The 23763-nt window shown below is 31.9% G+C and overlaps 4 protein-coding genes across 7 annotated transcripts in view; 1 reads left to right on the top strand and 3 right to left on the bottom strand.

Moving 5' to 3' along the window:
• Positions 1–49: 49 nt before the first annotated feature.
• LOC119634726 (SPARC) lies at positions 50–14352 on the bottom strand. Of its 4 annotated transcripts, XM_038029056.1 has the most exons (7): positions 14271–14352; positions 9660–9717; positions 1226–1416; positions 1027–1120; positions 668–954; positions 281–604; positions 50–170 (listed from the first exon to the last, which is right to left on the bottom strand). In XM_038029056.1, the coding sequence occupies exons 1-7, from the start codon at positions 14292–14294 to the stop codon at positions 111–113; spliced, it is 1038 nt and encodes a 345-aa protein (XP_037884984.1). In that variant the 5' UTR covers positions 14295–14352; the 3' UTR covers positions 50–110. The 4 variants fall into 4 exon arrangements, with proteins under 4 accessions (XP_037884984.1, XP_037884987.1, XP_037884985.1 ...); XM_038029059.1 differs by lacking the exon at positions 14271–14352 and having other exon boundaries at positions 1226–1408; XM_038029057.1 differs by lacking the exons at positions 9660–9717; positions 14271–14352 and adding an exon at positions 7309–7474 and having other exon boundaries at positions 1226–1408.
• LOC119634724 (ribonucleoprotein RB97D) lies at positions 12647–16207 on the bottom strand. The gene is made up of 6 exons (XM_038029054.1): positions 15991–16207; positions 15705–15934; positions 15389–15636; positions 14601–15314; positions 14271–14445; positions 12647–12822 (listed from the first exon to the last, which is right to left on the bottom strand). Exons 1-5 carry the CDS (start codon positions 16072–16074, stop codon positions 14312–14314), a joined length of 1410 nt encoding a protein of 469 aa, XP_037884982.1. The 5' UTR covers positions 16075–16207; the 3' UTR covers positions 12647–12822; positions 14271–14311.
• Positions 16208–17287: 1080 nt separating this feature from the next.
• LOC119635048 (oxidoreductase-like domain-containing protein 1) overlaps positions 17288–23763 on the top strand; it is an 8110-nt gene continuing 1634 nt past the window's right edge. Inside the window, exon 1 of the mRNA XM_038029565.1 lies at positions 17288–17611. The gene's annotated coding sequence lies outside the window, so the exon portion shown is untranslated. The remainder of the gene's footprint in view (positions 17612–23763) is intronic.
• Positions 21506–23763, bottom strand: part of LOC119634481 (homeobox protein rough) — an 8053-nt gene continuing 5795 nt past the window's right edge. Inside the window, exons 3-4 of the mRNA XM_038028694.1 lie at positions 22873–23107; positions 21506–21947 (exon numbers count right to left, since the gene is read on the bottom strand). Of these exons, the coding sequence (XP_037884622.1) occupies positions 21512–21947; positions 22873–23107 (671 nt within the window). The 3' untranslated portion in view covers positions 21506–21511. The remainder of the gene's footprint in view (positions 21948–22872; positions 23108–23763) is intronic.

The following is a 23763-nucleotide window of genomic DNA, read 5'->3' on the forward strand; positions in this document are numbered from 1 at the left end:
CACACACACACACACACACACACACACACACACACACACACACACACACTTTCGTACATATAAATGTAAAAAAAGAAAAAAAAGCTGTAGAATTACATAGATTCTTCTTATTAACCCAACAATTGTGGCACAGATTTCTGAATATCATCGCAACGTTCGTTGAGGTCATCCTGTGATAAGAATCGAAACAAAAGAGAAAGAAAAAAGCGACAAGCATAGTTATTATATAAAATGTATATATAGATGTGTACGTTCGTATGTTCGCCTTGAAAACACTTACCGCTTCTAAACCTAAGCAAGCGCCCCACTCGATTAAGGTAATACGATGGTCTTTGTTAGCGTCACACGATTCTAAAAATGGTGCAATACAATGTTCGAGACTAACTAAGGGAGCGCGAATTGGGAAAAGTTCATGACGCGATACGGAACGATCGGTATCGCCATCTAAATCACACCATTTCCAGACGGCAGCATTAGACCATCGTCGAGTCATATTAGTTTCGGCTTCCAATTCCATTTGCATATAATGCTCGGTAAGTTCATCACGTTCGGCCAAATCGCGCATCACATTGAACAACCAATCACGCATGCGACGTGGGAAATCCTTTTCAAAAAATCATTAAAAAATCATTAAATCGATCAGCGAAATCATTACGATTGCAGTTACCTTCATATCTTCTTCGGAGCACGTTTTCTGTTCATGACATTCACCGTAATAGTCAATATGCAAATGTGTATTAAGGGGAGCAAGACAACCGTCAGCTTTGGTATCGCATAGACAACGCTGTTGATAAACTGAGCAATCTGACGGCCACGTTTCATTTTTATTCGTGCATACACGACGTCGTAAATCCGTTTCTTCTGGACATTCTGGAATGCAAACACATTTCGCCTCCATACCATCGAGCTGACATACTCGACCAGCGCCGCAATGTATTTTTTCACATGGATCGACTAATTATAGATAGATAAAATTTTTACCATTTTCCATTTTATTAAACTGACTGACTGAGTGCCAATACTCACTTTCCACTACGGGATTTAAAACGTTATTCTGTAAAGCAGATAATTCCGCTGCCATTTTTGCGGCAATTTCATTTTCTCGTTGCAAATCTTTATTCTGAAAATGTGAAATTTTTGAAATTATTGTATGTGCATTATATTATTGTATGTATATATATATATATAGATATATAGTAACTGTTATTGCGACTTTCTGTCTTACCAAGTTATTCTCTTCCAAAAGTCGTAAAAACTCTTCTTCACTCTCATCCAGATCGGATATATTTAAATCATCCATTAAATCCATGTCTTCTTCTTCTGCTTGCACATTATGAGTAGAAACCAAAAGGCTTAGCACCAAAACTGGCATCCACCACTTCATGATTCCGTAAAGAGATAAATGCAACTGAAATACTGGAATTATGTATCAAATGCTAACTTAAAGAGCCTTTAAAAAAAAAAACAAAATAATACAAAAAAAAAAATTCACGCTAAGCCTGATAAGGGTTTCATTGCGAGTAAGAGAATTGCGAGATAACGCTGGCTTGGAAAGCTAAATAAGAGAAATTTTTAAAAAAATTATTCTCTCTCCCTCTCTCTCTCTCTATCTATCTATCTCTCCCTCTTTTACCTAATTATGTCGTCTTTGAAATCTCATTTAAAGGCACATGTTGAGTGCAAAATAATTAAAACATGTACGAGTTATATTTCGATATATATACATACATATATATATATATATATGTATGCACATATATATGCATGCACTTCCAAAGATGTAAAATCGAAATATAACTCATATGTATATATATATGCACATCTATACACATATACATAGGTGCAACATTCGGCAGTATATGTGACACACAAGTGTAATAAAAGAATATTTATTGTTTCGCATACATTTACATTCAGCTACAAAAACACTAAAAACTATTTTGTATTAAAATTCATTCTTTTTGAAAAATGATCAGAATTTTACCGACATTAGAGACCCCATCATTTGGTTGATTAAATGTTCCAGACATGCATACAATCACACACACACACACATACACACACATGTCTAAATGTATACATTTTTAACAAATTCATTCCCTTAGCGATCTTAATTTCGTATTCGGAAGTCGGTACAAATTGCAAGTGTTCTACTTTAAGCTTCTCGCAGCATAGAAAATATATTTCAGTTTCTATCCAAAGTGAATGGAAATGTCGTATCTAAATTTACATTAGGAAATTACTTTAAAAGTATAACACTCGGAAATCATCTCTAGAAATTATTTCAAAAAAAAAAAAATAGCATATCTCAGCTTCGGTCAATAAATACTGAGATTGGGACAATTATATAACTCTTTGTCAAGTACAATTTGTAATTGTCGAAATAAAATACTCGATGGCAAGCAGCATTCTTGAAATGGAATGCTGTTTACTTTGAAATTTAAACTCGAAAACATTTTCGAAAATATTGAATACAAAATCTTCTTAAAAGTTTCTATAACTAACATATTTTGATTTATTATTAATATTCCCCTTGCTTTGCTTGAGGATTTAAATTCTGAACGAAAAAAAGACTGCAAAGGACCAAAATTTCCAAAAGTATTTAAACCTTTGCGCTCGGAATTTTGTTTTTTTTTTTTTTTTTTACTTTAATTAATAATAATTTTAATAACATAAACTATTTATACGTTGGAGTGGAAGATGGCATATAATGTCGACACATAGTCGACATACGAGTGACAAGGGGTTAATGGCCGTATACTTTTGAAGCGATCGAAGGCCTACATACTGCCTCGATATAATAATCCAATTGGCCAATAATCTCTCAAAATGACTTCAAAACCAAAATGTGGGGCCAAAGTTAATTAAAAATGAATGCTATTTGGGCGATATTGGGCTTTGAGACAGGCAGGTTCGCTAAAATTGTTGTCTAGAAATTTTATTATTTCGGTATTGTTGTATATATACAATCGCTTTGCAGCGTTCGAACTTTCGTCCTTTCATAAATTGAATATAATCGCAAGTGCTTATCAAGGATACTTAAATGTTCTACGCGACAGCTTGTTTTTAATTTATCCAAAGACAACGAAAAGTGTAACCAGTATTCACATATTTATAAAAGTTCCAATAATAGTCGCTGTCTATACAAAAATTAATTTTCTATTTCCTAAGCTTAGTAGTAATTGAAAATCCTTGGGCGAGTACATCTATATAGCACGCACGTATAGTAGACTTTTTTGCATATATGGATCTTAATAGAAAACAAGTAAAAACACTAGAGTGGACCACAGCCCCTATAATGCCTTCCAGTTATTTATATAACGAGTTTTCGAAAAAAAAAGGCAAGTGATCGAGAAAAATGGGTCAAAACTTGTCAGTGCACGAAATCTTAAGTAAAATTTATAAAAAATTGCGGCCACAACAAGATGAACATGAAAATACTCTGAAAGAAATAGAGAGACAAGTTCTGAATCATCCGCCATAATTAAAGACGGGTCTATTTGAAGTTCTTCTAGATGTTGCATACATTCACACAAACTTAATCTGCTCTTGTACAATATACACAAGTGACGTACGTAGGGCATAAAAAGATGACTACGGAGTGCAGTATTATTCTTTAATGTTCTCAATACTTCTCAAAAGTCGAAGTCTAAAAATTTCAAACAAATCTTTTTATTTGCTGCGCATACACATACATAGATATGTACGTACGTGTATATATGATGAAAAGATGTTTGCATCATAAATTCTCAGAATATTTATGTTTAGAGAAAGAGAATTAAAAGTACATTTTTCATTTTGATGTTTAAATTAAAAAAAAAAAAAAAAAAAAAAAAATATCAAGTAAAAACACTATATTCGGTCGTGACAGAATCCTTTATACCCCTTTTTTACAACGTTGCCTTGAAAGAGATTTCAAAAAATTAGAAAAAAAACTAAATTTTCATACCCTATAATATTGGGTTGGCGCAGCTGATTTTTTCTGTTCACAAAATAAAAGTTTTCGTCGTATAGGCGCGTGGACGTTGCAGGCAAGCCCTTTGGAAAATTTCATCTCAGTTTTGTTTCAGAAGAGTACATTTTCGTATTCTTTTGCAAATTCATAGGTGAACGGGAGAATATTTACCAGACATAATACAAAGTTGGACTGACGAACAGACATATTTTAGTGCATGTTAGTCAAATTTGAAACTGGCCAAGAATTTATATATTTTACGGCGCTTTTGAAGATTGCTTCAGGGCTTTATAAAGGTATTAAAAAGATAATTAAGTTTTGATAACCTATCCTATAGGGTAGGCGTGGTTAATTTGCCCAATTTTTTTACATGCCCTACACCAAGCTCCATAGAGTCTACATTTAAATTTTTATAGATTTATCTGTTTTTATAGATTTATCAGTGAGCAAAAAATCAGAGGTGTTTTCAGTTTTCGTGATACCCTAGCCGTGTCCTTCGATCGATTTGCCCAATTTTCAATACCAGCCTGTGCATAAGAACTTCCAATGTTTTTTTTGCCAAATTTGAAGTCGATAACTGCATTCTTATGCTCAGGAGAATGTTTACAAAAGGCGGACAGACGGACATGTTTAAATCAATTCAGAATTTGATGCTAATCAAGAGTGCTGTATGCTTTATTGGGTCCCTGAAACTGCCTTCTGGACGTTGCAAACATTTCGAGAAAATGAATATACCCCTCCATCCTTGGATGATAGTATTTTATGGCGGAAATATGCACAAATATGTGTTATAACACATGATGAATGCATAAGTGTTTATATATTATTTTGACGCGATAAGGTTTAGAAGATAAGCTTTGAAATATAAAGCATTGAATTAAACGGTTTTATTAAAACTTTGCTTTATATATTTAGCTAAATTTGCAAAAAGTGTATGTGTGTTTGCATTTTTAAGAACAGTTTGGATTTATTAGAAGAAAATCTGCGATTTCAAATTTTTTTTATGTATTTCATCTTTTTCTTATTTTGTTATGTTATTATATATAGCCTTTACAGACATAGATATTAAGACAAACAATCATAGATGACAAGGTATTTTATCCACAACGACGAATGGAAATGACTTACTATTAACTTGTGAAAAAATGCCTCACATAAGTTATTGGTAGACAATTGGCTTTTCTTCCTTTGTTGTTGTTGTGTGATTAAGTTACAGGGCACGTTACAAGTGTTTTGTGGTACAACCAGTGATTTGTAATTTGCTGATGAAATTTTAAATCTTAGATATGTTAAATTGATCAGAAATATTCCTACGAATTCCAACATCATTGTTTCCAAATCCAACCAAGCATTTTTAATGCCTTGTCCCGTCAAACATAACGCTTACAATGCAGATCAAGTACAAAGTGAAAAAGTTGTTGATAACGTTTGGCATACGGTTGAGATTACCTCAAGAAATTTTAGCTCAAAGATCGTGTATGCCACTTGGATTCGTTGCGTCGCTCTTATAATGCTTTTGCGTGTACTTGCTTTACCGTTTGCTATTTCCAAAGTTCAACACAACCTCGAACGGATACAATTTTGCCTACATTATAAATTGGAGACAATAAGCCTGACCATATGAAAATAATTGTCAAGTTTTCAGTAACCAACAGTAAAAAAAAAATTACTAAAAATGGATACATGGATGGACAACAATTTTAACAGAAGACTTGCATATATTCATAAAGATCGCGTTACCTGAGTAAGCAGGTAGTAAAAACTTTCAAACTTGTCTGATTCAAAATCTGTGTAGTTATGTTTGGTGGGTGGAGATCTTAAAACTACGATCCATTACATTCATGAAATTAAGATAGGGAGAGGCATAGGCGTAGGTTAAACAAGATTAACCATTACAAGTGTAGTTAATTGTGAGATCAAAGTAAAGGATTCCTCAGCTCAGGAAAGCTCAGCATTTAATTTTTCCGCAAGATTTGCAGGAAATTGGTTAAAACTTGTGAGAGGAAAGGCACACACAGCGTACAGAAACTTTTTTTGTGAAAAAAAATCAAGACTTGTCCACTGATCACTTATTAACGTTAATAATCCGGTCGCAATAACCCACACTGCTGGGGTAACGAAAATATGTAATACATTCCGGGAACAAATCGAAAAATGATTGTTGCCACGAAGCAACAAAAAAGGCAGTTAAGAGGAACAAACTTGTTGGTGTAGCAGTTGGCATACATTTATATAACATTCGTCGTCGGGGCTAATCAGATTACAATTTACTTTGAAGTTTCAGTAAAATTACACTTGGCCGTGATAGTTATTGGCACTGGACTATAATCACGGAATCTTGGGGTCTTGAAAAAATCTTTAATGAACGCTATAGATGAAATGTCAAATTGCATGCAGCATTTTTCTCGCACACGCCATTTTTTTGCAATAATTTGCAAAATTATAGGTGAACAACTTATCTAAAAATACTTAAGATGTGATGATGTTTTCTTTATTCTGGAATCGTTCTCTATGGTAAATGGAATAAAGCAATATAATCGCAATATATCATATTCAATTGAAATATGCAAGCAAGTTAGATGATGGTCGCTCTCTTGTAATATGCATGCTATACTAGCTATGCTATGTAGCTATATTGTCGAGATTCATTAAATCTATCTATACATCTATCACATTGCTTATGGACAAACAAGCATGTGTGGTCATTATGTATGAACGGATTGTTTAATAAAAAAAATTTCTTTTTTATCATTTGTCCCTGCATCTTAATTGAGATGCGTTGACCTAGTAGTATTCATGAAATATGGAAGACAAATGGGCGCAAAATTTCAATTGATATCTTAGCGTTGGCCTTGTGGTTGCTTCGTTTTCATAATAAAAGCAAAAAAAAAAAAAAAAAAAAAAAAAAAAAAGTTTTTTTAATAATATTTATAAAAAAAAAAAAAAAACGAAAAAATTTATAATAATTAAAAAAAAAAAAAAAAAATTTTTTTTTTTTTTTTTTTTAATACATACAAATTTCAATTAACTGGAATAGCAACAACAAAAAAATTGTAATTCGAGTACGAATTACAAAATTTTGCAAAATATTATACAATGAACTTGGAATTGGAAATTTAAAAAAGTAGACGCACAACAAACTTCAAGAATGAAATCAAAGAATGAATCATCATCATCATCATCATCCGTTATATACTTTTGTTTAATTTTTTTTTTTTTTTTTAGTAGCTCAAGGATATCTTAAGCGGAAAACTGTGGCGCGTTTATGCTTATGGATTCATACATAATATACATAACTATGCACAAGTCTATGATTGAAATAAATTAAAAAAGAAAAAAAATTACACACTTACTACAGGCAAACACCGAAATCAATTTTTTTGCACTTTATTTCTATTTTCTGCGATATTAGACGAAAGTGATTTCCTTCTCACTACACGTTCGTAAGGAAATAAGAAAATAAAAAATTATTAGAATGCAACGATCCAAACGATCCGACAACCTACAATGAACTAATTTAACAGAATAATAATGATCAACACAACATGTACAGAATTTGTACTGAAGAGTCAGTCAGTCCAGGCATATGCAATAATACATAATGTATATACATTATATATATATATATATATATGTGTATGTATGCATGTGTCTGAATTCCATGATTGCAAAACATAGCGGAATGAGTTAAGAATCTTTAAATTTTCTTTTTAGCTTTTTTTTTTTTTTTTTTTAAAGAAGGGGTGGAGTACGTTATACTACAACGGCCGATTATTATGAGAGAGAGAGAGAGAGAGATATGTATGCAATAAAAGAAAACTTGAACTATTATTGTAAATATACAAAATAATAAAACTCAATGCAAGAATGGTTTATATTTCGGGAAAATTGCAAAAAAAAAATAAAAAAAAAAAAAAAGTTCAAGAAAGTATGTAAACCATATATGGCTTATGTTTTGAACTGAAATGAAGCAAACCTCGCATAAGAATGTATGTTAAGTGAATGCGAAATTTATTTCGTTCAGTTAAGCGGTAAGCGCTTATTGCGCTCATTGCGTTCATGTCTTCTCTAATTATTTTTCCCGAGTTCCTAAAACAAAAAGTTATCGACTTTGAAGCTATAATATTAAAACAAAATGGCGATATGTTCTCACTCGTGAAGATTCGTTCTTTCGTTCTTGCTGTGTGTCCGCACTACAACACTAACTAACCTAAAAATATGATTCGAACGCAATCTGTAGAACGAAGAATGAAAGGATTTTCCAATAAATTAAAATTTACGAAACTTTCGATCAATTTTTAAGAGATTCAAAAAAAAAGGCTCGAAATCGGAAAATTATAGAATTGTTTATTTAGATGCAGACAGACCAGGATGTAAAAAAGAAGCTTCTTTTGCTTCCAAAAATGTGAAGAAAACATTTTTTTTATATGTTTTATACAATGAACTGTACCTTCATACCTAAATATCTCAACATAAATAAATTTTTTTATCACGGGCCGAAGCGTGTATGTCCAGCTAATAGCTTGTTTGGTATACAGGAAGTGCAAGCATTTTAGACTTTAGCAAAAAGAGTAAAGGGACAAGGAGGAGAGTGAGTTAATGAAGTAAGTTAGCAGATTCCCAAATGTGAGCATCATTGTGCCAAAGTGAAAAATAAATATAGTAGAAAAGAATGATCGAAAGAAAATGAACACAAACTATTGGGCCGCGAATGGATGTAGTTGTTGGATTTTTTTTAATTTTATGGGCATGCAAAGGAAGACTAAACGTGAAAGACGCACTAATACGAAGCATAATGCACAGTATAATAACTTTTATCGCAAGAGAGATATTTTTATATAAACTACAAACGAACCTCGAACCACCCTTTTCGAAGCACTTTAAGCCATTAAGCCAATTATGCCCGAAGGACATAAATCTTCTTTAAATCTTTAACATCAACATTCCTAAGATGAACTTGTTAACATGTATCGCGTTGCAGATATGTTTCCATCGGTTTGACATTTAATTTTCCTATTGTTTCTGTCGGATCTAATCTAAAAAAAGCTTCTATCACATTTCCGCATATGACAAGGGCATTCGATTTTATTAACCAAAAAAATCAAGGCTTCCGGGCACCTGGCAAGGGACCTTACACCTGGCAAGGGACCTTATTTAAATCATTTAAATATGTAAAAAAATGAATATTTTGCAAGGATTTAAAGGAAAAGTTTTTAAAAAAAATTTTTTTTCAACATTTACATACCTAATGTGCAAAACTTTACTTTATATTTAATTTATTTTGTTTTCAGATTGACTTCATCAAAACAAAGATTGTTCGCAAATGTATTCCGTGGTAAGTGTTTTCAAATTTTCATATATCTCTTAATTACATTTTATTGGATAACTGAAATAAATATATGATTCGAATGCATTTCAGTACCGATTGAAATTTAAATACAAATTTCAATTGAATCGATTCGTATATTACCCAAATTGAAAATTGTATTGATTGATATTAATTTCCTTCCAATTTTTGAACTGTAAAAACAAAGTGAAACAACGATACATAGGCATTGAATGCCGCCTCTGATACCTATATCTCTCTCTTCGCGATTTCAGACTTATTACATATATAAAGGCAATACACTTTCTCTCTAATATAAATTATATATATATATATATATATATGATCACGATAATAAAATGAAAATTGAATTCTTACCTGTAATCACGAACAAAACTTTTTCTGAAGGGAGACGTAGTTGAGAAAAGAATAGGCACTAATAAGAAAAATACATAAAAAAAAAAGGATTTTTAAAGAAAAAATTAAAAAATAAATGATTAAATTAGTCGAGTACGGCCGACCAATTATTAACCTACACCATCGCAAATCTTCATCTCAGTAGAAAGGGAAAGATTTTATATATAAATAGGATAATTTCATAGTCAGTACATATTTAAGACCGATATTGATAAAACATATAGGTGTTCAAGATTTCCTTTATCGAAAAGAAAATAAGTTTGCTTTAGAGCAAGAATCAGATGCAAGTCTTTTTAAGCGATTTTTGTGTTTATAGACGGTACGAGCTCGTTCGTACTACCGAGTGTTGATGGAAAGAAAAGTCTTCTTTTTTTTTTTTTGTAATAAATATATAGATGTGTTATTATATAACATGCTGATGGCTTTTTATTGACTCGCACACTACGTTAAATTTATAGGAAAACAAAGAAATGTATAGAGAAGAGCGCTTTTCGTGGTGTAAGCTGCAATTAAGTATAAAATATAAAGTAGAAATTGTTAGTTGTGTGTAAAATGTAAATTGAAGTAAAATGAAGTAAAATATAAAATAGTCTTGAGTTGAATATATATGAAATCGTTCACCTTACAACATTTATAAGCTAAAAAAACCGAACAAATGTAATTAGTATACTGCGTAGTAGTTGATTTTCAGTTTTTTCTTCTTCTTCTTCTTTTTCTATTTTTATTAATCTCATTTAATAGACAGCATTGGTCTTGAAACAGTGAAGATTAATATCTCAAAGATTTTTTTTCCATTGGAGACGAAATTTTAAACGAATGGTGTCCAATGATTGATGAATAAAGCCCAACTACTGTTATAAGATCTCGGACTTTTTTTTTGCTTTAGTTTCCATAAAATGAATGGCTTTTTGCTGCCACCTATCTGAGCTGACTGAATGTTATAGAAAGATAGTACTGGATGGAAGGGATAGGGACATATTTTTTTCTATGCAAAATGCAAACCTTCTGCCTAAGGTTTATAATTAACTTTCGAGGAATTTTGGAATTCGCACAAAACAGAGTCGAATTTTAATAAAGTCCTTGTGCTCTTGCAATTTTCGCAGGGGAATTTTATTTATTCGTGCGACATCTTTACGCCTAGTTGGGCGCCAACTTATTCGAGTTGTTTCGTCCAGTTCGTTTATAAACTTTTTTTGAAAGTTCGGTATATCATATAATTAGGTGCCGGTCTTACAAGAATATAAAAAATGTTTTTGTAGAATTAAAAAGAACAAATACTGTAAAATTTAATACACATACATACGTAAAGATTATTAAAACTTAATCCATTCTATGAGGAGAAATTTGAAGATTATATCTGAAATTAATAAAACATAAAACTACGCTTGATAAAAAAATATACATATTATCATCGTGCCTGTAGCAATTATCAGGTCTGTAATAAAGTTTTGAGGAATTTTTCTCTTTTACTAAAACTGAATATTTGTATTAAAAAATGTAATCAATCTATTTTACTCTAACTGCGATCAATCGATAGATATAACCCGTTTCCTAAAGCTACGTACAAATAATTTATGCTTTGATCCCCGCAATAACTGCACGGGAGGGCCTGCTTAGATGTGTAATTACGGAGGCTCAATGTATGTTTAATCCGATAGCGGCACCATAATGTTGTCAACTACTTCTGCCCAATCGATATTTGAGCTCATCACCTCATTGCTGAGGTTTAGAACTGACTTTTTCATGGGATTTCTTGTTCGTAACAGAAATTCATATGCTTCTAAAAGAAGCATATTTCTTCGAAATTCGAAACAATTCTCTATCTAATGGTCTTCTTTGAACATACAGTCAGTTTAATATATTAATTGCTTAAGAAAACCTATGCTATATAGTAAGATAAGATAAAGATAAGATCTAAACACAGTGTTTTAACGGGAACTAGTTGCAAAGTTATTCAAAACGTAATACTATTTATTAATTAGGACCACTCCTGTAAATACCTCAAAATTTATTATAGACCTTATATGTTAAATCATACCTAAAATTTATTAAATATGTATATACTGAAAACGAATGTTACCCATACATACATATAAAGAATAATTAAAAAATTTTAATGTAAATTATTTTATTTTATTTAAAATTGTCATTAAAGTAAAAGTTTACATTTACCATAAATAAAAGATTAAGGAAAGCGGTCTACATAACTTTTCGATAAATTTAGTGTACAATTACATTTTCTATATATATATATATATATAGTTGAAAAAAGTTGACTTAAAGAAAGATTTAGATTAAAAAAAAAAAAAAATTTTTTTTTTTTTTTTTTGTTAATTAGGCATATTGTTGATAAAACCGTAAACATATGGTACTATCATTCACTCTAGCAATGCATACATAGCAATGCATTTTCATTTTGTAAGATCTAATATTTTATGTTCAAAAGTGGAAAAAAATTTCATAATTATAATAATAATAATAATAAGTCAAAATATTTTAGCTGCGGGTAAAAGTTAAAAACTTAAAGTTAATACATATTTATTTTGCTTTGCTTATTTTATTTCTAAATAATAAATATAAAGTAAATAAATGTAAATAGTATCTGTGATCGTAGGAAGTAAATGTTCAAGAATTTATGAACATTTTTATAAAAAATTTATGGAAAGACAAACTCTTTTTTTTTCTTTTTCTTTGTTTTTTTTATGACCAAACAATAGGAAAGACAAATTGCACTCACAAAATTCATTACATTCAGCCAAATTATATTCTGATCACAGATTACCTGACAGCTTCTTATGCTAAGTGATGCCGATTTCAAAAACTTATTTATAAATTTTCATTAGATATCTAATTAAAAATAACTTATGCATAGATAGAAAAAAAAAAAAAAAAAAAGAAATGAATTTTCAGTTAACCTTTTATTATTTACCTTTCTTGCTTTTGCTTTCTTTTTTTTTTTTTTCTTTTCTTCTTCTTTAAATACATACAGATTTAGATTTAGTTTAGTCAAACTAGACTATAGAAAGAATATTGTTTTAAATTACGTTATTCTGCTAGCTCTTCTTTAATTAATTTATTTCATTGCTTTAATAAGAGTTCTTATTAATTTGAGCTTGTAGCATACCTAAATTAAGAAGAAAATAATAATATGTTTATGGCTTTTAATATATTTAAAAATTTAATTTATATTGTATGTGAATTCATTATAAATGATATAAGAGAATTTTAAAACATTCTTAGAGAGGATGATATGCGACTTTTTTTATAGAGAAAAAGTGATGCGAGTTTATTGCTATCAGCATATATATTTTTTTTTTTTTTACAATCGAACACTTATTCCCTGCGTTTATGCGCAAATTTTCCTCACGAAAAAAGGGGGAATATTTACTCAACTAAAACCGTAAATCGTTAAAGTCGATGTACCGAGCATTAACGATCATATATAAAATTGATTATAAGCCAATGAAAACAGAAAGTTGAAAGAGACTGAGATTTCAGTGCTTCCATATGTCACATTTTGCTTTAGGATATGAAGACGAGAACCAGTTAACTGATTTGATAAGATAACGTGTTGTAGGAAAGATTGAAATTTTCCAAATTCGGTAGATTTTACGATATTCCAAATTCCAATCTCAAAAACGAACTGTTTTCCCGTTCTTTTCTCTTACTAAAAAATTATATTTTTCTTTAAAAAAAAAAACAAGTGGACCGAAAAAGTGACATCATCCCAAGGAGAAAATGTTAACTATCGTTGTTATGCTGCTTCACATCTTTAGGAAGTAAACGTTATATCCGATTTGGGGCAAAATTTATATACCAGTTAGCCACTTCCAAACTTGAAACGAACGTCTCAGTGTACTATGTATTAAAGAGTTGTGGCTCATAGAGAAAGCAAATGAAAAAATTTACAAGCGTTTTTCCTAAATGTGAACGAACAAAGGAACTCATCGATACACTTAGCTGACTTTCGAAATCAATGAAAGGTACAAGAAAGTCACCACAGCTGTTTTGTAGTCATGATTTCCACTTGCGGACCGCGGACTGTTTACGCCGATCACGAATATATATTGTCTTATGTGGCTCCTATGCGTATTTCAATGTGTTAAAAATCTTTATTAAATCAAACTACACACACCACATTTGCTAGGTAAAGAAGTTGAAATAAGTTTCCCTTTAGTATTTATATAATTAGGCCTTTCCTTTCCCTTGTTTAATATAACACGCAAATGTATTTGTTCCCATAACACAAGATAAGAAGGAAAATTGTTACTGAAACGAGTCTGAAGGATACTTTTCTAATTTCTCGACTGCTATTCTTTACTTCTTTATATCGCAACCACTTTACCCGATCAAATTAAAATATTATAAAGGCGAGCATTTCAAAAATATTTCCTATAATGTCGTTCGTTATTTGCTTTAAACTTCTTCTATAAAAAATTCCAATTTTCTTTTGCGTATTTTAGTATAAAATTCTTAAAAAAAAAAAAAAAAAACTTTATGCACTAATATATTCTTTACGTTATTTAATTGCAAACAATTATTCCATATAGTGAAGGTATATTTCTAGCTTACCTTTGTCTTCTTCAGAACATTCATACATTTCGAAGCCAATTTTAGCGACGATATTTGTTGTTGCTTGGAGCAGCAGCTACGCCTGAATTTCCGTTTGCCATAGGTTGGGATATTGGGCCAGGACCATTAGACGGCGGATTGCCGTTTGGTGGCCCACCAGTATAGCCGCCATAAGCTTGTGGAATTTATATATTATTAGTTACTACAAAAAATTTCTACTAATTCAGTCATCTTTTTTTTTTTTTTCAATACCGACAACAAAAGCCTGTGCTTGTTGCTCTTTAATTTTAATATTTAGAGGAAAGGCTTTTTTTGCATTAAATTACTTACCGTAATTATTGTTATTGTTGGGTGGAACATTGTAGGGATTCATACGGTTTGAACTCATATTACTTTGATGTTTAGTTGGACCACCGCCATAATTTTGCTGGTAGCCTGTGCCGAAGTTTGGTGGTGGTGGTGGTTGTTGTTGTGGTTGTTGATGCGCCGGTGGACCTGCAGCCGGTGGTGGTGGTTGTTGCCAATTAGGCGGCGGCTGTGTACCGGGTGGGGGTATATTGTTTGGAGGCATAGTACCTGGAGCGGGGGGACCTGCTACCGGAGGTGGACAACCCCATTGATTATTATGCCATGCAGGTGGCATTTGCTGCATATTTGTGGGTGGTGGTGGAGCATTCCAATTAGTTGGCGCCGTTGAATAATTCCAACTAGGCATTTGTTGTGAAACTGGAGGCATAGGAGGCTGTTGATAACCGCCATAGTTCTGATGGGGCATTGCCGCTGGCGGTGGTCCCCACTGATTGTAATTCGGCGGCGGTGCTTGTTGGTAAGGCGGCATTTGTTGAGGCTGCACTGGTGCTCTTTGATTTGGACCGGGTGGCATATTATTTGGAGGTTGACGTCCATTTCCATTAATGCTATTTTTCTGATCTTGCATTTTATTTCCCATATTTTGCTTCTGAATATTCTTTTTCTGTAGCTCTTGGTTATAAACAGATTTTTTCACGTCTACCACCACATACTTAATGGAATGAGTTTTCCGTACTACGTATAGATGTATAAAAATTTAAGCACTTTTCTTTTTTAAACACATTATTATTATTAGTTAAAACACTTACATATAGCTTTATCAACAGCATCATAATCGTCGAATTCTACAAAAGCAAATCCTCTACGTTTTCCGGTAGTTTTATCTGTAAGTATTTTGATTGAAACCACTTTACCAAATTCCGAGAAATACTCTGTTAAACAAGATTCATCGTGGTTATCTTTCAATCCACCTACAAAAAGTTTCTTTACTGAAAAATTCTTATTTTCGGAGGCTTCACGTTCTGGGCGTGGTAGAGCACGTTTAGCTTCTACAGTCCTGTGCATAAATATTCAAAAAGAGATATGTAAATAAAATATATTAAATATTATACGGAAAAAACATACTTTCCATCAATGACATGTGGACGATTCTCTTGAGCTTTATCCACCATATACGACTTGGTGTAGGTTATGAAACCGAAACCTCGAGACCGTTTAGTCATATTATCCCGCATAACAACAACATCAACCACTTTACCCCATTGATTATAAAATTCTTTTAAACTTTCCTCCGTAGTATAAGAGGCCAAGCCACCAATAAACAGTTTACGTAAATGCTCTAATTCACATATATCCTAATATTAGAATTATTCATAATTGATGTATGAAGGAAAATTACAACTCTATTTACATCACTTCCATCGCTCTCTACCTCCGCTGCGTGATCATGGTCCTGGTCATTCTCTGGTTCTGTTTTTGTCCGAACGTTTTCCATTTTTTTTTAATAATTAACAAAACTGTGAAATTAATAATAACTTGAACTCTTCTACACAAGGAATAAAAATCGCGTTCGACCGAAAAATTTTCTGTATCCAACAAAATGGAGTATGTCCGCTTTAGTTGGTTATAATCATTACATAAGGTATTGCCATGTTTTCGAAATATATATTGATTTTTGGTGCAGCTAGTTAAATGTAACGCTGCATTAGATAATAATAAGGCTGTGTGCATCATTTTAATTTTTATGTCAATTTTGTAAAAATTGCTGTAACAATATTTGTACAACCTGCGTATAAGATTTAGACACATCAGCGCCGGAAAAAATTGAACGTATTTTGAAAGTAGTTAGCGAAAACCGAAATATAAAAATATTTGATGAAGCACAAGTGGGTAATTCACGAAATTCACATTTCACTACAGACGTACTTCATCTATGACTGGGGTTTGCTTTGTACAAAAAGTAGTCCTACAAAATTAATGATTGCTTTTTAAATGTACAAACCGATTCGTTAAGAAATTTGATTTCAGCCGAAATTATTGAAATACCTGATATCGCGAAAATACTTTTACAGCAAATGGAGTTTCAATATTCTACCTGGATATTACATTACTAATGATAAATGAAAAGTCGATTTCCAATATCATTTTCTGGATTACGTATTGTTGTTCTGAATGATGATAATTCCTCGAATATCTAATTGCAATAAAAAAAGTTAATATTTTAATTGTATTATTGAAAAAATATAAGGCAAAGAAATTGTTGGTCAAAAGGAAATAACAACTATTCGTTTACGTTTTCAAAAAAAACTATATTTAGTAATACCATGCTTGCTTACTTTATTCCTCGGCAATTATTAAATTTTTTACCAAAATTAATGATTTTTCATAGAAAAGACAGGAAATAAGATGGAGACAAATATTGCAAATAGATGAGCCATTGATTTGCTTACTACTGCAATCTTTTCCTACAAAACCCCATGGAAATTAATAGCGAAATCCGTTCAGTGAACTTAACCATTTGACTAAATTCAGGACCCATACATTCAATGGCATAGCGGCCTGTGCCAGTACGCCTTAGCGGCTATTAATAAAATAGCTATTGAAACTTTTTATCTACAGAGTTCTAAACAACCCACTTGATGACATCCATAAAATATCTTTTTTCAATTTTGTCGTTTTTTTCAATCTTTATTTAAGTTGGCATTACTTTATTAAACAACAGTCTTTGAAAATGAAGGACAATAATAAACTAATAGACTTTTCGATGAACTTAGATACTCATTTTTTCGGCTTTAAATCAAAATTAAAATAATTAAGAAAATGATTTTCCTTTACGTGCTTTTTCTTATGCTCTTGCTGATATGAAGTGTGAAAAATGAAAAACTCATCAGTTTAATATCCGCGCATTCATCAAACCCCAGATTGCAAAGTTGAGCAGCTGATTTGATACCAGTCTGATGGCAGTTGAAAGAATTTTGTAATCATTTTGCAAGATAACGTAAACAGCGAATGGAATACAACATTTGAGATTGGTACGTAAGTTTCAATATTTATTTGGTCAAGGATATTGACGAAAGGATGTAAAAATGTTTAAACTGCATCGCGAAGGAGTAGCCTGTGTATGCAGTGCATACCAATTTCTTATGTATTATTGCAAAACAAAGTTATGTTATCGAAATGTTATCTTGAAATAGTTGTAACATTTTTCTGGGGCTTAAGCAACTGTAAGATGTGAAAAGTATAGCATACAACCAGAAAAGTATAGTATGTGATTCGGGCAAAATAATAATAGGTTATGTGGAAAAAATTGAAAATTAAAACATTACACCTTAAACTCAACAAGTGTACGTAATCCGACGATTATAGTAAACTTTCTCTGCATAGTGGATTTTAAAAACATATTTGCTAGGCGTTACAACCGTTATTCGGCTTATTTTCAATAAATGTTAAAAGACACCTTTATCGCATGCGAAATATGTTTTAAATAAAGCAACAGAAGAATATGGCATAGATATATATGCATACACATATAAATTAAGAATGTGTAAAAAATACGAGGATTCTGTTAGCCTTACAAAAAAATTTTAATTGGTTTTATGTTAGCCTCCGAATTATTTGTCTTAAATTTTAAATCAATGTCTACTGCTATTTATAACATAGTATGAGCAATATACGGCTCTCTCTGAACAATTAAGTATGCAAATAATCCTAAAGGAAATTGCGTAAGAAATAAAATTTCGTCTATTTACGTTATGTATGAATTTTTGCTAGTTCGGATAGCTGTCGGACAGATTTAAATGTCATTTGAATATTATATAATACAAATATCCCACAGGTGGGAGCGCATCCAATTAGGCTGCGGGCAAGCAGTTTTGGATCTTACTCGGTTGTCCCGCTTTGTTTTCTTTTCTACCGTCATCCCTCCTATATTATCGCAGCATAATTCGACTCCTTTTATTATCAAATTCAGACGTGCTATCCGTACGTGTTGATATTCGTGATTTAGTTGGTCTTCACTTTGTCTATGCTTAAGACAACATATACAGCAAGTTTGTGATTTTTTTCGTACCATTTGGACTAAGATATATACACATAAATACATTTTTATATTAACGCTCCTTTACATATATTACGTAAATTTATTTATATATTTTCGTCTGAGTTTATTCATTTTATTTTTATATTTTTTCTATTTTATGTAAATTTATACATTTATACATGTATATTTTTATACTCATCGAAGTATGGAGCAGTATTGTATTCATTTTGGGAAGACGTATGCAACATCAAGGAGGAAACTTTAGAGATCCCATAAATATATAAACACTCAACCCTGTTTTACACGATAGATATATTGCTTAGAAAACCAAAGCAAAAAAAAAAATCAAAATTCAGTGTAGAGTGAAAATTCAGTCCATAAGTACAACATATAAACATTTAAATTGAACTTAGGAATGTAAATCATCACTACTTGATAACAAATGTGCACGTTCATTACGAATTGTACACTCTAACGCAAAATAAATACTGAATAACGAAATGCCTTGTCCAAGTTGAAGTACAACGAGATAAAGAAAAGTGTGTTCATATAGTCCGGATATTCTCCGTAGTAGGCCGAGTCGCTAACAAAGTCAAGATTAAAATTCAAAACAAATTTTATGGCTGGGATCCGTACTAGATGAAAAAGTTCATGTAAAAATGTCTATTTATTCTTGTTGATGGATAGGGTTAATTCAAAATCAACATTATTTAAAGAAAAAACCGTCCAAAGAAGAGTATAAACATTAAATTTCTTGAAAATCTGAAGCCGATATCTTCATTTTTATGTTTATGAAATAAAAAAAAAAAATACATATCTAGCATAATGGCTCGTCGATAGCTGGTATAGATCCGAGTTGGGTGTGAACTCCTAAGCCATGGTGTGAACTCCTAAGCCATGGGAAACATGCAAAGGCTTGACAATCGATACAATGTTTCATTTATATACGATGTAGGCAAGGCGCGTTTATTCAGAAAAGATGATTTCTCATATTAGGTGTTTGCAAAAATGTTGATCACTTTTTCACTTGAAAAACTTGAAAAAAAAAAACGTTGAAACTTACTACAATTTTTATTAATCAAAATAGTTTTCATCATTTTCTACAACATTTTACAATATTTTTGATAACATGGCTATGTCATGTCGAAAGAATTTATATTGGCTTGGCAGCGATCCATCTACCGATCCATTTTCGCACTCCTTTAACTTTGTGAGCCCGCATGCCAGCCGAGCCATACTGCATCGATCTGAACAAAAGTTAATGAGGAGGCGCCAAGAGGACTCTGGCGAGTACGCTGGGTGTGGCAGAACTTAAAGCATCTGATATTGAGCGTAAATTGTAGATATCATCTAAATTTTTGCGAATTGTGTTGAAAAAAGAAAAGAATTCCAAATTAAAGCAAATAGGACAACTCTCTCTTTGATTGTATAGTGACCTTGCCTTGAGAGGAACGTTCTCCAGATATTTTACTTTTCTAACCATTGGTTGGGTAAGAACATTTTTCGGTACTTTGTGAAAGCAACAAACAAGAAGCGTACAAGAAGCGTTCAGCCAGGCTTCTTCTTTCTTGCTGAACTGTTAGCTGTGTGAGGCATATAAGTGGCCTCTTCTGCTTCTCCTTGCCCTTTTTAAAATTTTTCCAAGCATGCAAATACCACGTTTAATTTTCTACCATCATTTTTGAAAGATTGGTAAGCAGAGATATAGACATATTCATGGACTTTAGTGACCCTTCAGAGATTAGGCAGATTAGGACATTTTTGAGGTCTCTCTTGCTAGTTTTTAACGCTAACTCTCCCAACCATGTCATTGGTTATAAGAAATTGGTTTGGTATTGTACGAAAGCACCTTCGAATATCTGCAATCAAATTTCCTATACTTATTTTAGTTTTGTAAATGCTGGCGACATATATTTCTAGAAAAACTGATTTTTTTTGATTACATTTATTCGCAAAAATGAAGCTAGAAGGTGAAATTAATTGCAAGCATTTCGTGATCTATTAAGAATCCAAGGTTAAAAAATGCTTTTGATCTACATAGATACGTACTCGCAAAGACAAGTTCGAAAAAATATAGCTTTTTCACATTTTCGTAAACTTTCGGTCTTCTGAATATATATTCGAAAACCTGCGATCCAAATATTTATCAGGATAATCTTCATGTCTAGCTCAAAAATAGTCGCGATCGGCTTACTAATACGTCCGCAAATTAACTATGGTAATTCGATAAGAAGTGGCTATCAAAAAGATTCCTTTTCGTTGAAGACACCCGCCAGTTCTGGTGTTAAATTTTGTAAATTATATAACAATTATTCTGAGCAATATCATAGAGACATTGAAAATTGTTAGGTTAGGTGAAGGTTTTTTTTTATACAAACTTGATTTATAATAATGTATTAGCATTGAAGGATTTTAATGAGATTCTCCGGAATACCATACCATATTTGATAGAAAGCCAAAAAAAAAAAAAAAAGAAGAGAAACATTGCTTTCTCTTCTGATGACAACGACAACAATACCGCAAATACCGCTGATAGTATGACCCTCAAGATACGTGCATAAGTTTGAACATTTTATGCCCATAAGGAAAATATTAAGCAAATTCTTCAATTTCGAGTTAAAAATACAAAAGAAATTTTTAATTTGTCTTAGAAGAGTAAGTCTTTTCCACACTTATCTTAAAAATCTACCTTAAATAATAAGAAAATACCTCAAGCGTGTAAAAGTAACAAAAGTTGCGAAACAATGGACTAAATGCGTACGTGTTTTTGATTAATTTCTTTTTATTTTGAAGAAAATTTTTACAGTAAAATCCAAAAAAGGTATGATTTTAATTATTAAGTGTATATATATACATATACATATTTATCTCAACAACTATGTATACGTATATGTTAACATGAATTTATAAGACTGCTAAACGGAGTTGAAGCGATATAATGGCTTCCATTGTTGCTGTTGTTGGTGGCGAGTGAATGATCGTCTTTATGATGAAAGCTATGAATGTTGTTGTAGTTAATGTTGTTGGCAATAGTGATGTTATTGATGGCCTCTATTCGTGTTACGGCGCTATGTGGAGTTTTTGTCCCTGCATCAATACTAGGAATTCTAGACTGAGTTGCTATCAGGTTATTCGTATTAATTGTTGCCGATTGACTTGCATTCGAAGATATTAAACTATTTGTTGATTTATTTACATTCTGCGTTATAGCCGTTTGCTGTAACTGTTGATGTTGATAGAAATTTTGTTGAAAATTTGTTATCATTGCCGGTGAGTAAGGAGTTTGTCCTATTATAGAGGTCATAAAACCGTTCGCCACGACAAAGTTTCTGGGAGAAAAGTAATTGAAATAAGAAATTTTCAAATTTCAAATTTCCAAAAAAAAAAAAGGAAGAAAATTATATTCGGTCGTGACCGATCCTTTTATACCCATCACCGTTATCCCAAAAATGACGAAAAATGCTTTATAATTTGGGGTGGGCGTGGCTGATTTTTTTTTTTTTTTTTTTTGATTTTCATAACAAAAGCTTCTCTCACATTCTCGTACTGGCGTTGTAGGCGATATCTTCATTTTGGCGAACAAGAGAATGTTTACTACAAATATTACAGAGTTGCACAGACAGGCAGAAAAACGGATGGACGGATGGATGTCTAGGTCGATTCTAAATTTGAAGCTGGCCAAGAATTTATATACTCGATGGGATTTTTGAAGTTTATTTCTGCGCCTTACAAAGGTATTGACAGAAAATTAAGTTTTGTTGCACTATAGCATTATTTTAGTACAGTTGTTATAGCATCGCTCAAAGAAAATGCTTTCCAATTTTTTGCATATTTAGGGGGAATGAGTAAAAAATCAATTTTTTATTCCTTTTGTAAAAGAGACGTGTTCTCGTTCTTAGTTTGCATGGTGCTATGGATGTGTCCTTCGACCGGTTTGGCGACCTATTTTCAATATCAAGAACGTCCAATGTTTCTGAAAAACTTGAATTCGATAATTTAAATTTTTGCGGCCAGGAGAATATTTACAACAGACGGACAGACGGACATGATGATATCGATTTAGAAGTTGATGCTGATCAACAATATATATACTTTGTGGGGATCTGTGATATTGTCTTCTGGGCGTTGTAAACGTTCATACTCCTCATGCTTCTGTGATGAGTATAAAAAGGTAGTGTTACAGGTAATAAAATATTGATAGAGAGACGAAGAGATTGTGAGAGTACCACGACTCCACTATTTCTATTTACTTACCTATATTGCTGATCGATTTGTGCTTTTTCAATACGTTTATCTTTGGCACGACGATTTTGAAACCAGATTTTAATTTGTGTTTCCGACAGACATAGCGCATCAGCCAATTCAAATCGTCTGCTACGTGATATGTATTCATTACGATGAAATTCTACTTCTAAACGCAGCGTTTGTTCATTACTAAATGTAGTACGTTGACGGCGTTGTTGACGTTCTTTGCGGCGACGACGAGCCACTGAAATGTAATAATAATAAGTTGATGAAATTTTATTTTTTTTTTGGCGGACGTAAAAGCACAAAATAGCTCGTTGTGTAGATATTTAGACAAAAGTGAAATTAATCTCTATGAACAATGGAGTACTTTTCACACCATACGCTATAGCTTAAAAAATTTCAGAAGTAACAATAATAAATTATGCCTTCTCTATCCCTCTCTTTCTCTCTTTCTTTCTGTTCCTCTCTCAATACTTATGTATTACTTATGTATTAAGGAATGAAGGAGTAATTAAGTTCACGGAGAAAACTTAATAAAAAATGAAGTTTTTGCACACACACATTAGTGCAGAAGAAGTTAATGTAACGCCCGCACATCATTCATTCACTTGCAAAATCATCGAATGAGAATATTCATCTAATAACATTGTTATCCGGGAATTTTCACACAATGCGAACATCTGTTTGTTGCATGGTCGGTTTGCTTTTTTCTCCTCTTCTTTTTTTCTTCTTGCTGTCATGTTTGTGAGTTAGCGCAGTATGCACTTTAAATAGTGGATTGGGATTATATTGTCCTTTCCGTCTCGATTCCAATTTGCTTTTCAAATAAGGAACAGATTTTCAATAGCAGAGTGGTATTGTTATTGTTATTATTATTAATACTGATCAAGTTTATTT

The sequence above is a fragment of the Glossina fuscipes genome, unplaced genomic scaffold (genome assembly GCF_014805625.2).
Source record: "Glossina fuscipes isolate IAEA_lab_2018 unplaced genomic scaffold, Yale_Gfus_2 3, whole genome shotgun sequence".
In the NCBI taxonomy this organism is placed as follows: Eukaryota; Metazoa; Arthropoda; class Insecta; order Diptera; family Glossinidae; genus Glossina; species Glossina fuscipes.